The 13,766-nt window shown below is 35.0% G+C and overlaps 1 protein-coding gene across 2 annotated transcripts in view; it reads left to right on the plus strand.

The window, feature by feature from the left end:
* Positions 1–13,766, plus strand: part of LOC149067442 (uncharacterized) — a 148,527-nt gene that overhangs the window by 112,509 nt on the left and 22,252 nt on the right. For both annotated transcript variants that reach the window (XM_089252671.1, XM_089252672.1), the window contains exon 22: positions 9,393–9,803. In XM_089252671.1, the coding sequence (XP_089108797.1) occupies positions 9,393–9,803 (411 nt within the window). The remainder of the gene's footprint in view (positions 1–9,392; positions 9,804–13,766) is intronic.

The following is a 13,766-nucleotide window of genomic DNA, read 5'->3' on the forward strand; positions in this document are numbered from 1 at the left end:
CACTTTTGGGGTATCATATTATGTCTCGTCACATTCGAGCTATAAAAAAACATGCTATAAAAAATATTTCAATATTTCAAACTTTCAAGAAATGGAAAAAAAAGGGAAAAAGCATACGCACATCTTCAGAAAAAAAGTGGGACAGTCGACTGGTTAAGACAAAACAATTTTTGGTATAATAACCTCTTAACGACTACTTTTAGTTCGAGAATATTCTCAAAATATTCATTTGGTCATGGTGATAGGTTTTAGAAGTTTGGTTATGAACTTTTTAAGAGCCTCAAGAAAGCAATTTTTGCAAAAGCAACCAAAGTTGATTGATAAAGGAAGCTATTGTTATAATCACCTTCATTCTAAGAAGATACAGAACTATCATTTTCTTCAATGTACATACACTTAAATTCTGTATCACTGACATTTCTTTGGAGGTTATGCAATTCAGCCATATTGGTTTCATTTTCTTGCTTTTAAACTTTAATATTGTGGGCTACAAATTTCAACATTCCCAACAGAGAATATTCTTATTCAAAATAAGAATTATTCTCATGTTATCTATAGAGATTATCTATCTTATATCAAATATTCTATATCTAAAAACAAAATTTATATATCTATCAAATTACAAATAATAAATAACTAGAGAATATTCTCTGTGTGTGGAAGGACTTATAAATAACTTAAGAATAATTCTCTTATTATTTTTGATAAAAAATCAAAATCTTCAGTAATTTATAAAAATAGTCCTTCCAGAGAATATTCTCAAGGATAGTATATATAACTGTATATTATAAATAACAGGAGAATATTCTCAAGAATAATAAGAATATTCTCAAGTTATTTATTATAGTAGTCCTTCCAGAGAATACAATCAGCCCCCGTATTTGCGGGGATTACTTTTCGGGGGTGACCGCGAATACAGAAATCCACGAATAACTGAAACCATCATTTTTTTTCTTGTATATCTCGTTTATTGAACATCATGAGAAAGAGAAGGGTGACGCAGAGGTAGAAGGGAATGTAAAAGAGGGTGCAGCAATTGTTGGCGATGTTTTATGAAAGAACGTTGTGATTTTTCTGTTTGCCATTTCTTATCTTCATATCATCAAGTATGTTGGAGTATGTTGACAAGGCTTCCTTTACTAATTTTTTTACATGTGAAGAACGTAAAATAGAGGGATCTATGTTATGAAAATCTGTTACTGATTTGAGCTTGCGAAGCCCTTCCGCTATGTTACTTGTGGTGAAGTTGTCTTCTACGTCTTTATCTTGATCTTCATCTAGTACCACTTCAGTTTTAGGACCAGTCAGCTGCATTAATTCCTCCTCTGTCAATCAAGCATCAAAAGAATGTCAATCAAGCATCAAAAGAATGTCAATCAAGCATCAAAAGAATGTCAATCAAGCATCAAAAGAATGTCAATCAAGCATCAAAAGAATGTCAATCAAGCATCAAAAGAATGTCAATCAAGCATCAAAAGAATGTCAATCAAGCATCAAAAGAATGTCAATCAAGCATCAAAAGAAATTTGAATAGCACATATTCACTCTCAAGGTACCTCCTGACTTCCAGAATGAAACACCGTTTAAACCAATACAGGAAGAGTGTTTTCATAGTCCAAGCCTTTTTATTGTTCGTCCAAAATACTGGGAGCTTTGGCTTATCTTTCCCTTCAATATGCATGGATTCACAGATTTGAAAATGATGGTGGGCTTTATCATGCTACCCATACACATTTGCACAAAACAACATAGTAAGTCTATCTATACTTGCCTTAAAACCAGGGGAGCTCGCTGTTCTTTTCTTGCTTAACTTCTTTACAGCATTTTCTTCCAAAATAGTGTAGTTTCGTCAGCGTTAAACACCTGCTGAGGTACATAACCCTTCTCTTCAATAATTTTCTAAAAAGCCTTTGAAAATTTTGTAGTTGCCTCCTGGTTGGCAGAGGCTTGATCGCAGGTGATTTTTACATTGCGTGATCCAAATCGCTTAAACCTATAAAACCAACCATTATTTGCATAAAATTCTGATGAAATAGACGTTTCACCAGCCCTTTCCTTATGGAAGAGTAACATTTTTCGCCTTTTGTGTTAAAATATTACAATCAATTGGAATACTTTTTTGTATCAGTCTTGTACCCACAAACAGCGTTTTTTGTACGAGAAGCACACGGATCCCGTAGGTGCTCCAAAGTTTTGATTGCCATGGGTGCAGCTACAGATACGGCTGAATGAATTTTAGATTCCTTTTTCTTTATATATCTCACCGTAGATTCGTTGATTCCGTAATGGCGGACCACAGTATTTACTTACTTTCACCAAACAAAGACAATGTATCTAATTTTTCTTGTCAAGTTTTCACTTTTATTTACCCTTTCAAAGCATTATCAGTAGCACTAGAAGAATGAGCCATCCTAATCAAACACAACTCAAATTTTGTAAACAAAAAACATGAATGATGATTGCTGAGTGTTGTCAAAAAAAATTTTCTTCAAACAAAAAAAACCATGAATATACCCATGAATATATATATGGGGGGCAACTGTATTCTCCTCGATGAAAATCTTCTCAAGAATATTCTCCTAAAGATTATTCTCGATAATTTTACATCTCTAGTTAATATAGTATCAGTTTTGAAAGATTTTATTAGTTGTATATTTGAATAAAGTCCTTTATTTATTTATAAACTTCAAATTACTTTTATTGACAAGAAATGTAACCATTTTAAAATTAATTGTTCACTTTCATCAGTTCAGTGTAATGTTCATGATGTAACTAAACAGGCTGTTCCAAAGTGGATGAATCCAAAAACATATATATTATTTTTAAACCTGCTGAGTTTGTATAACAACTTAAAAGCATTTCAACTCAATCACAGCTTTTTGGAAATTTCAGATATTTAACACATTACTTCTTTACAGGGCTGGCGAGTTTTTGCCATAGGTGGTAAAAACCATCCTGGCAAAAATTGATTTTTCCTCCATTTATGCATGTGGAACATTACTATGCATTTGTTTATTTTTTTTTAATATAAATAAGGTAGTTTTGAACACAAACACACACTTCTCGCTGAACTTTACTATAAGAATTAATAAATTTTTGAGTTGGTGAGTGTAATAAATATACTTAGCCATTTAAAAGGCTAAAACCTAAAGATGTTATTTTGCTATCATATAGTGGCAACGGTGCTTCGGTAAACACAACACAACGTTTTTGTGTCTCCAGCAAGTAAGCTATTCGTGCATTTTCACGCCAGTGCTTAGATTATGTATCTCCACATTTAAAGTAATAAATAATCAGTTATATTAATGTTAAAACAGTTCTGGAAACATTATTTATAAAAATGGCGACGAGGAAGTGTTCCTGTAAAGGTAAATAAATCGAACCTTGTACGGCTGAAAAAGAAACTGATTGCGCTATAGCTACAATGTTGAAAATAGGCTTAGTTGGGCAGTTGTCGATTTATGATGATGCCAATGAAGATTTTGACTTGTACATCGAACGGCTCGAGCAGTATTTGCTAGCTAATGAAGTGGAAGATGAAAAACGCGTGCCGGTGTTGATCTCCGTGCTCGGTGCAAAAACATATAAATTGCTTCGTAACTTGCTAACACAGCGTCTACCCAAAGACTGTGAGTATGAAGAACTCGTCAAATTGCTTCAAGAACATTTTCGTCCGGCACCGATTACCATCGCTGAAAGATTCAAGTTTCACCGACGAAATCAAAAGGAGGGTGAAAGTATCGCTGAGTATTTGGTGGAATTAAAACGGCTTGCATCAACGTCCGTTTTTGGCGATTTTTTGAACAAGGCTTTGCGGGATAGATTCGTTTGCGGTATTCGCTGCGAGGCAACTCAAAAACGTCTACTGGCAAGAAAAAATTTGAAACTTGCAGATGCCATTGACATAGCTGTAGCAATGGAACTCGCTGAAGAAGGCTCTAGTAATATCAAGATTACAGCGGTTGGACTCTCATCGAATGTAAACAAAGTGGGAAAATCGACTTTTCATCAAAATAAGCGAAGATGGAGTAAAGGTATTCACGAAAACAAATCAAGTTCTCAGAAATGCTATCGATGTGGTGCGTCACACACTGCCGAAAAGTGTAAATACAAAAATTCTAGGTGCCATGCCTGCAATAAAATTGGACATATTTCTCCAGTATGCAAGTCAAAGCAGAAAAATTTCTCTGCTAAAATGGTATCTACTGCAGATAAATTGGACACTGAAGAGTATAATTTATTTTCAGTGAATTCAATTAATAAATTAAATAAAGAATCTCGTTTCTTGGTTAACATACAGATCTGTGGTAAACAATTGGAAATGGAGTTAGATACTGCGGCAGATGTAGCCATTATCTCCGAGTGTTGGCTGAAGAAACATTTACCTCATGTTGTTCCCAAGTTTACGAATGTATTTCTTAAAGATTACAATCAAAATCCTATTGATGTTTCAGGGGAAGTGATTGTAGATGTCACTTATGAGAATCAGACTTCCAAGTCCCGTGCTATAATTGTCAAAGGTGATCGACCAGCATTGTTTGGAAGGGACTGGATAAAATGTTTCAAGTTGAATTGGCCTAAAATATTTTCCATACGCAAAGTGAATGAATCGGGTGATCCTGCCAAGAGACTGACTGATAAATATTACAAGCTTTTCGAGGAAAGTTGTGAACCAATTAGACGTATCAAGGCAACATTGAAAATGAGGGAGGATGTTCAACCAGTTTTTTGCAAATCACGTCCTGTGCCTTATTCGTTGAAGGTGAAAGTTTCCGAAGAAATTCACAAATCCGTACAACGTGGAGTTTGGAAATTTGTGGAGCATTCCAGTTGGGCAACACCTCTTGTGATCGTGCTGAAAAAGAATGGCGATGTTCGACTCTGTGGTGATTTTAAGGTCACTGTGAACAAGTATCTTGATCAAAATCAGTATCCACTGCCTACACAGCAGGATTTTTTTTCGACTCTCAACGGTGGAAAGTATTTTTCAAAGTTGGATTTGAGTCATGCCTATCAACAAATCGAACTTGATCAACGCTCTCAAGAATGTCTTACTCTAAACACTCACCTAGGTTTAGTACGCCCATCGAGATTGTTGTATGGCATAAATAGTGCGTCTGCAATTTTTCAATCATCAATTGAAAAGATCCTTCAGGGTTTGCAATCAGTGATATATTTTCAAGATGATATTTTGATTTCTGGTGATACAATTAATGCACATTTGAAAACATTAGAGAAGGTATTTCAACGATTTTCTGATTATAATGTCAAACTTAATTTGTCAAAATGTAGTTTTTTGCAAGAAAGTGTAGAATTTCTTGGCCATATAATTGACAGTCAAGGTATTCATCCTATTGATGAAAAGATTAGATGTATTAAGCAAATGAAAGCTCCCACTAATGTCACTGAACTCAAGTCATTTTTAGGTCTTTTGAACTATTATTCAAAGTTCATTAAAAATTCTGCTATGCTATTGGGTCCTCTATATGAATTGCTTCATAAGGACACACCATGGAAATGGTCGTCTCAGTGTGAAGAAACTTTTCAGAAATGTAAAAACATTCTATCATCAGATGCAGTACTTGTCCATTATGATGAAACATTGCCATTACGAGTATCTTGTGATGCTTCTCCATTTGGTTTAGGAGCTGTTTTATCACATGTCATAGACAACAAGGAACGTCCCATAGCGTATGCCTCTAGAACATTAACTAAAGCTGAACAAAATTATTCTCAAATCGAAAAAGAGGCAGGAGCAATCATTTTTGCTATAAAAAAATTTCAGCAGTATTTGTTTGGTAAACCTTTTGTATTGGTAACTGATCATCGCCCCTTAATAAGCATTTTTGCACCAGACAAAGGTATCCCTGTAATTGCGGCAGCTAGGCTGCAGAGGTGGGCTTTGTTGTTATCTTCATTCAAGTATTCTATTGAATGCAAAAAGGGTTCTGATCATGCTAATGCTGATGGATTATCTCGTGCTCCAGTAGAATCTGAGACAGATGCACAATCTGATATATTTAAGATTTCATATTGCGAGGATTTGCCGACAACTAGTTCAGATATTGCCAAGACAACTCGCAATGACCCAATTTTGGGAATGGCCTTGAAGTATGTTCAGAATGGTTGGCCTGAAAGACTCGATAATGAGGCTTTAAAACCATTTTTCATACGAAGAGATCAGTTGTCCGTGGACTGTGGTTGTCTTCTATGGGGAATGCGTGTAATTATTCCAGAAAAATTTAGAACACGTTTATTAGATTTACTGCATGATACACATTCTGGAATTTCCAAGATGAAAACTATTGCGAGAAGTCATATTTGGTGGCCACAATTGGACAAACAAATCGAAAATCTTGTTCAACATTGCTCTGCATGTCAGAAAGTAAGCAAAGCTTTGCCAGGAACCCCACTTCAACCGTGGGTAGGGTCCAAATTTCCATGGGATAGAGTGCATATTGACTTTGCTCAAAAAGATCAAAAGAATTATCTTTTGGTTGTTGATAGCCACACTAAATGGTTGGAGGTAATACAAATGCCTTCTATTACTTCTTTCAGTACCATTGATGCTTTGCAACAGTATCCTTTTTAAAATCTAATGCAGTTATTCATACTCTGATACCAACATATCATCCTCAATCTAATGGACTCGCAAAAAGGTCAGTACAGACTTTCAAGCATGCATTGTCAAAAATGCAAAATGATCATAGATCATTGAGTAAGAAATTTTCTCAATTCCTGATGACATATCGTTCTACACCTCATTGTACAACTAGTGTATCATCCGCTGAATTGTTTTTGTCTAGACAACTCAGAACACCATTGTCTCTTGTACATCCCAGTGGTCAAGCAAGAGTAAAAAAACAACAAGATTCACAGAAAATGTATTATGACCGTAGTCATAATGCAAAAAGGTATTTTCACCCTGGTCAGAAAGTTTTTGTTCGATCCAGTAAGAATCATCAGTGGAGTCGGGGAACTTTGGTGGAACCCAAGGGAAGCAAGACATGGATTGTTAACATCGCTAGTGAGAAATATCTTGCTCACATTGATCAGTTACGCCCTGATCATGCTTATCATCTAGTGACTACTGATAGTAGTGAATGTGATATTCCTAGGAAATCAATTGCAAGTGAAAGATCCATTACACATGTTCCTGTTGATGAGAACATCACTCATTCATCACTTCCAAATCCCAGTGATGACAGCGAATCTTCATCTAGCTGTGACAATTGTATTCCTGTGTCAGATGTCAAAGACAGTGGAGTGAATTCTTCTGCTCTTGATAAGAACTGTGCAACAAAAAGTGATCTGGTGAATCATGATATTGCTGATAAAAGTACTGTACCAGGGACTCGTCGATATCCATTGCGTGAGCGGAAAAAGCCTTCACGTTTGATTTATGAACATTAACTTCTGTTTTGTATTCATATAATCATCTATGTATTTCATATTTTTTGGGGGGAGTATTGTAATAAATATACTTAGCCATTTAAAAGGCTAAAACGTAAAGATGTTATTTTGCTATCATATAGTGGCAACGGTGCTTCGGTAAACACAACACAACGTTTTTGTGTCTCCAGCAAGTAAGCTATTCGTGCATTTTCACGCCAGTGCTTAGATTATGTATCTCCACATTTAAAGTAATAAATAATCAGTTATATTAATGTTAAACCAGTTCTGGAAACATTATTTATAAAAGTGAGTTTTTGCCATTGCAGGAAAAAAAATTCAGCCAAAAATGTCCTGGCAATAATAGGTTTTTTTCCAAGAATCAAAACTGATACTTCAATTTTTTTTTTTTATATTACACATCTTGGTGAGATAATTATAATTAAATGTTAAAAAATAATGTTTTTGAAACATATTTTTGATATTTCACAACCAATGAGGTGAAATAACAAGCATTAATTATGTATACTTCAACTAAACTGTAATTAATGCACATTTTTTCAGTTTCTTTCACTGTCCCGTAAGAAACCCAACCTTGACACTAACGTGAAGTGTTTATTGTGGGAGGTTCCACTCTTGGGGGCCAGAGCTGGGGGGACTTCTAAAACTATTTGAGGGCTCCAATGATTTATGAATACATGATTCTCCTCTCTCCCCTTCTGCATACAGGCTTTAGTATGGGACGACTGTCAGCCCCCTCAATGTTTTCTTTTTGTCAGTGCCTTTGTTTCTACTGTATGTATAATATGATACCCCCCCCCCCCCCCCAGGGGTGGCCACACAGGGAGCTGCTACAGGAGGGGTGCCAAATCTGAATTGAGAGAGCAAAAAAAGAGCCTCATCAACAAAAAATGAAAGGGCAAGCGCCAAAAAAGGTCCCACACGGGTGGAGATTTTTTCGCGAGTTGCCTCTGCCCCTTCTTTCCATCCCTCAGATCCTGGAGTAGAATTTTATTCCAGACTGTGATCTCAGACAAGTTTCCAGGCCAGGATTTTTTGCAATGGCCCCATAAAGTAATTTTAGAGAGTTATAGCTCTGTGAAAAATATCATTGTAGAGGAAGTTATCGTAGTAGAGGGTATCATTGCATCAAGAGGATTATAACATTAGGGTAAAGGCAATTTCAAAGTAGATGCAAAAAATTATCATTGTAGCGAGGTTTCACTGTATATGTCATTGCCAAAGCCTGAAATCGGCCAGTTCTCAAATTGGCCAATTTCATTTTAGATTGGCCTGTCAGTGTTTGAATTTCAGGCTTTAGCCCAGCCAGTTTGCAAAGTGGCTGAAATCAAAGCCAAAGTAGCATGATTTGGGGTCATCGTTAGTTGGCATATTTTTCTGTGATAATTATGTTCACATTAGCTATGGCAACCCATCATATTGCAGTCACGATGCTGTAATCTTCCCCTCCTCAAAGTGTGACAGAAAAAAACTGTCTAAAAAAAATTTTTTTTCCTTGCCATATGGAGCTAATCCAGTACAGCTGTTATATATAGCTGTGTATCACTTGATAGTGATGAAAAAAAGAATTTGAAGCCTACCGGACCATCTTGCATCAGCACATTGAACATTGGCCAGAAATCTCCAGATAATTTGCGAATTGGCGAACCAAAGCATGAATCATTTCTGCAAATCAGACTTTAGCCAAAACTCTCTGAAAATTGGCAACACTTTTGACTTATCTGTAACATATACAAAAGATACATTCCTGTATCTTTTGGACTTTTGATCTTGAACTTTTGTATATATTTATTTGTTGTTTTTATATTTTTCTAAAATATACTTTTCAATACATGGCAATTTTTATCCAAAATCTTTTACATAAGACAGGTGTTGAAGAGCATGGGTCTCTTATTTTAGTGTTATTAAGCTATACGACATTGCTATGTATATGTAATTTGTGGCAATTTCATATATATTTTGATATTTTCAATTTCTAGACAACATCATTGGTGGCAAGAGAAAGAGAAAGTCATCTCAAAACCCTGATTTAGAAACATCGGTGTCACCTAAATCATCAAGGTCGAGTCAAAGAAGACGACCACCAGATTCTAATTTGGATATGACAGAATCTAGTGCTAATGAATGCATTGTACCTGAAAAAACTATTGTGGAAAAGGTAAAAAATGAAATGAAGAAAGAAAGTGAAAAACTGCTCTCATCGTCTGTTCGAAAACAAGACAAAAAAGGTAGAGGCGGGCAAGGGAAGAGCAAGAAAGCAAAAGCACCAAGAAACAATCGGGGGAAAAGTGTCGAGTCGCCAGATGCTGAAGAGATGTCATCATCTACAGATGCCACAAACCATGAAAGTGGTGATCAAGAAGATTCAACTGGAGCTGAGAGTTCTAAAGGTAATGGAGTTTATTTTTAACATATGACCAAGAGCTTTCATGGAATTTTTTTAATTTCAGTTTTATGGAGATCTGACTCATAAGATGATTACCAAAGTAATGAGCAATAAATCAATATTGGTTTTTCTTTTTTTGCATAATTTAAGAATACCTAGTTATACTGATTTACCATAATGTACACTCAACCATCTGGAATAAAATTTTCCACTCGTGCTTTCAAGCAGAGAAGGTGAAATGAATACTGTACTGTCGGCCGAGGCATTTCAAGTATATTTTATTCAAAGAAAATATAATAAAATATAAAAAAAACTGAGCAAAACACTATGGCAGGGTGCCATGTCAACAACGCATCTTTTTCTGTCATGTTCCTGTCAACTTTTTTGAATGCTGACCACACACCTTTATGATTTTACCATTCTAGATGGTCTTGACTCTAGTTGCAATTTGTTTGAAAATTTTATGTCTCAGTCTGAACAATTTCTGTTGTGCAGTAAAACTTGGATAATTTGAACTCTTGTGAACTTCCCTTGTGTTTTCTATCTAATTTAATGTTAAAATTTCTTGTTTTAATTCAAATTTTTTTCAAATGTTTTGGATAATTTGAAGTTGGAAAGAAAAAATCATGATTTTTTTTGTATGAGTAAATTCAATTTGAAAAAATTCTACAAGTCAGACTTTGCTTTTCTCAACCAAGTTGTTATCCCAAAATTCTACGATACATTACCACCAGAAATCGCTCACAATACTAATTTATCATCCATTAAAAAATGTGTCAAGCAATACATGTTCTCACTTGATGGTATAGAAAATTTGTTTTAATGTTTTTCTCTTGCTCATATAATCCTTAAATAATTTAACAGTTTAATTGAATTACATGCTGCATCTAGTCGTTTTTGCTTTTATTCCAACATCCAATAAATTTATATTTTTAGGTGCAGCATGTGGAACGGTTTTTAAATTGCACTCCTCTTTTGCCATGAATTTTTATTTTAATTTGAATAATTTTGATTCTTTTAGTTGACACTATTCTGTTTTTCATACTAATTTTTACTAGCATTTACCAGAATGGGTCATTTTTTGATTGACTCCTTGGTAAATGTTTCTCCTTTTATTGTACTGTTATATAACAATAAATTTGATTTGATTTGAAAAAAAATCTTTGAAGACGAATGTGAAGGTTCGAAAATTCTGCTTTTCTTTACTCTTTCTTTGATAAGTTAATGCCCATTTTAACTCTGTTCAGCCGGAGGGCATCGAGAATGTGTATTACTTAGTACCAGTTATATTGTTCAACCTATGAATCACGGTATGTCCTTCAAAATCTGGATCTTTTTATCATCAGTAAGAGTATAGTAAGAAAGTATAGAAAAGTATAAATTGTAATACGCGTTAATTAAAGTATATTTTTATGGTAGCATTAGAATGATAAGCAAAATTTGGAAAACCATTTAGTAAGGGATTATCATGAAAACTTTTTCCTTAAATCAGCCTTTGAGCATGCTCAAGAAATCCTTCAGTGAATCCTTATGTTGAATTGGAAAAGCACTAAAGATTTTTATATTTATAAGTGTGTTCAAACCATAATAACTATTGGCGAAAATTAATTTGTTCTGTAATAGCTCCTTTTTCTACTTCTGGCAATTTTTTTTTTCTTTTGATTAGACTGAGACTTGAATTTATTTTTATCAATAGACAATAATAGTTGATATGCCAGTATAATTAATAACTTAAATTTTTGGTTTTCTTTAAGCCAAAAAAAGCCTTTCCTTTTTCTATGTATGGCATAGCCCCAGCTTCTAAGATAAAAAAATAGTATTCATATAGTGATGAGATATATACTAATCGTATTTCTAATATATGCATTTTATGAAAAACAACACAAGCCCTAGTTATTGTATTTAATTATGATTTGTAAATATGGTTTGTGTCATTTTAAAAATGCAGTGCATGCCACTTAATGTGATCACATCTGGACTCAGGGTTTCTAATAATAATTTTAAGATTTGTCTGAGGCTTTCATGACCGGAGTTCAATGACTTGCAAGTGGTTTCCAGGCTATTGGGCCATGGTCTAAGGCAACAGTTCTCAACTTTATCTGACTCGCTGAGGCCTTTTCTGTGAATAATTTCTATGGCAGAACCCTGTTTAATTCGAGGAGCCCTTTTTAGCATATTATTTATATGGTGGTACCCTTTAGGCCTCTTTTTTATTTTTTTTATCAAATTTATCGATTTATTTTATTATTCTCGAGTGGCCGGGGAGCCCCTGGGAAGTGCACAGGGAGCAGCGGTTGAGAACCGCTGGTCTAAGGCATTTCTTCCTAATGTTTTGCCCGCATCTGTGGCAGACATCTTCGGAAGTTAAATGGTGTAGGTCTCCGCGACAAGTGAGAAAGGCTTCATTAAGTCTTAGCCGTGGCCTAAATAGCCTGGAAACTGCTTGCAAGTCAGTAATAAGATTGGTAATAACTATATCTCTGAAAAAAAAAAATCCTGGTTATAAGTAAAATGTTCCTACTATACGCCCCATTTGGTTGAATGGGATGTATGGAAATAAGACAACTGGTTTTTTTTTCCACACAAAAGGTTTCAAAATGCTGAATCTTGCTCTTTCTTTTTGTTAATCGTTCTAAAACAGGATTCCCCCCCCCCCCCCACAAGCCCTATTCAGAAAGTGTTATGAGTTGAAGTGGAACTGTCTAATGTGAAAAACGAATTACAGTAATTTCTTTTAATGTATGGTATGCTCCATAACTCCCTAAAGTAAGTCTTTCACCCGAGAAACTGTGAATGTGGTCAGTTGAAAGAAACTGACCAAGAACTGAAGAAAATGATTTTTTTATACCTTAGGCCTATGCCTTCACTATATGAAAGAAATTGCAAATAACACTAAATGTACATGGATCATAGTGGCCATTACAGCCTCATGTTTTAGCTTTTGCTTGTAAGAATGCAGCATGGAAATTTACATTGCGAAAGTTTCTTTTCATATCGTAAGCATGACTCAGGAAAAGCATTACAAAATTATCAAGAGCTGAAAAAATGTGTAATATTGTTGTTCCAGCTGGAATTATTTAGTGAAGAACAATTCATTTTATCATTTTCTCACAAATTTTGAAAATGCTAAAAATTATGCAGTAGATACTTTATTCATTCAATATTTATTGGCCGAGGCCTATACAAGAGGATGCGGAATTATACATGGTGAAAGTGACGATTAATGGTATGCGAAAATTCGGAAATCGTGGTGCAATCTACAATATTTGATGGTAGGTTGTTCCAGTCGATAATAGTTCTTGAGGAAAAGCTAAATTTGTGACAATCTGAAGAAGCAAAGATGGGCTGTAATTTTTTGGAATGATTGAGTCTAACAGAGAAATGAGAAGGTTTGATTAGAATATTGGAGGTGTGAATATTAAAAAACCCATGGAGGATTTTGTAAAGAAAAGTTAAATGAGAGATAAGTCGAAGAGAGGAGAGCGGTTGGATATTGAGTTGTCGCTTGAGTTCCGTTATGGAGACAGAAGACCAACAGTTAAAAATGAAATGAGTGGACTTATTTTGGATAGATTCTAATTTGTCTGTGTTGGTTTGGGTGGGGATCCCAGGCTTCACAGACATAGAAGAGGGCAGGGAGAAGATATGTTTGGTAGCACAAGTGACGAACATGACAGATGGAGTATTTTAGGTTACAGCGAAGGAAAAAGAGTTTTTGGAGACATTTATTAAAGATATAATCAACGTGAAGGTTCCAGCAGAGATCGGAAGAGAATATAATACCCAGGTATTCATAATGGGAAACCTCAGAGATCAAGGAGTTGTTTATAGAATAGGGGAATTCGTGGGGGATTCTTTTACGGGTAACTTCCATAAAAACAGTTTTTGAGAGATTGAGGGGTAATTCCCAGGTTGAGCACCATTTGGAGATAATGTTAAGGTTGTGTTGGAGAGATTCTTGGTCAGA

The sequence above is a fragment of the Pholcus phalangioides genome, unplaced genomic scaffold (genome assembly GCF_987345545.1).
Source record: "Pholcus phalangioides strain wild (caught in Gottingen) unplaced genomic scaffold, Ppha-v1.0 ptg000030l_1, whole genome shotgun sequence".
NCBI lineage: Eukaryota > Metazoa > Arthropoda > Arachnida > Araneae > Pholcidae > Pholcus > Pholcus phalangioides.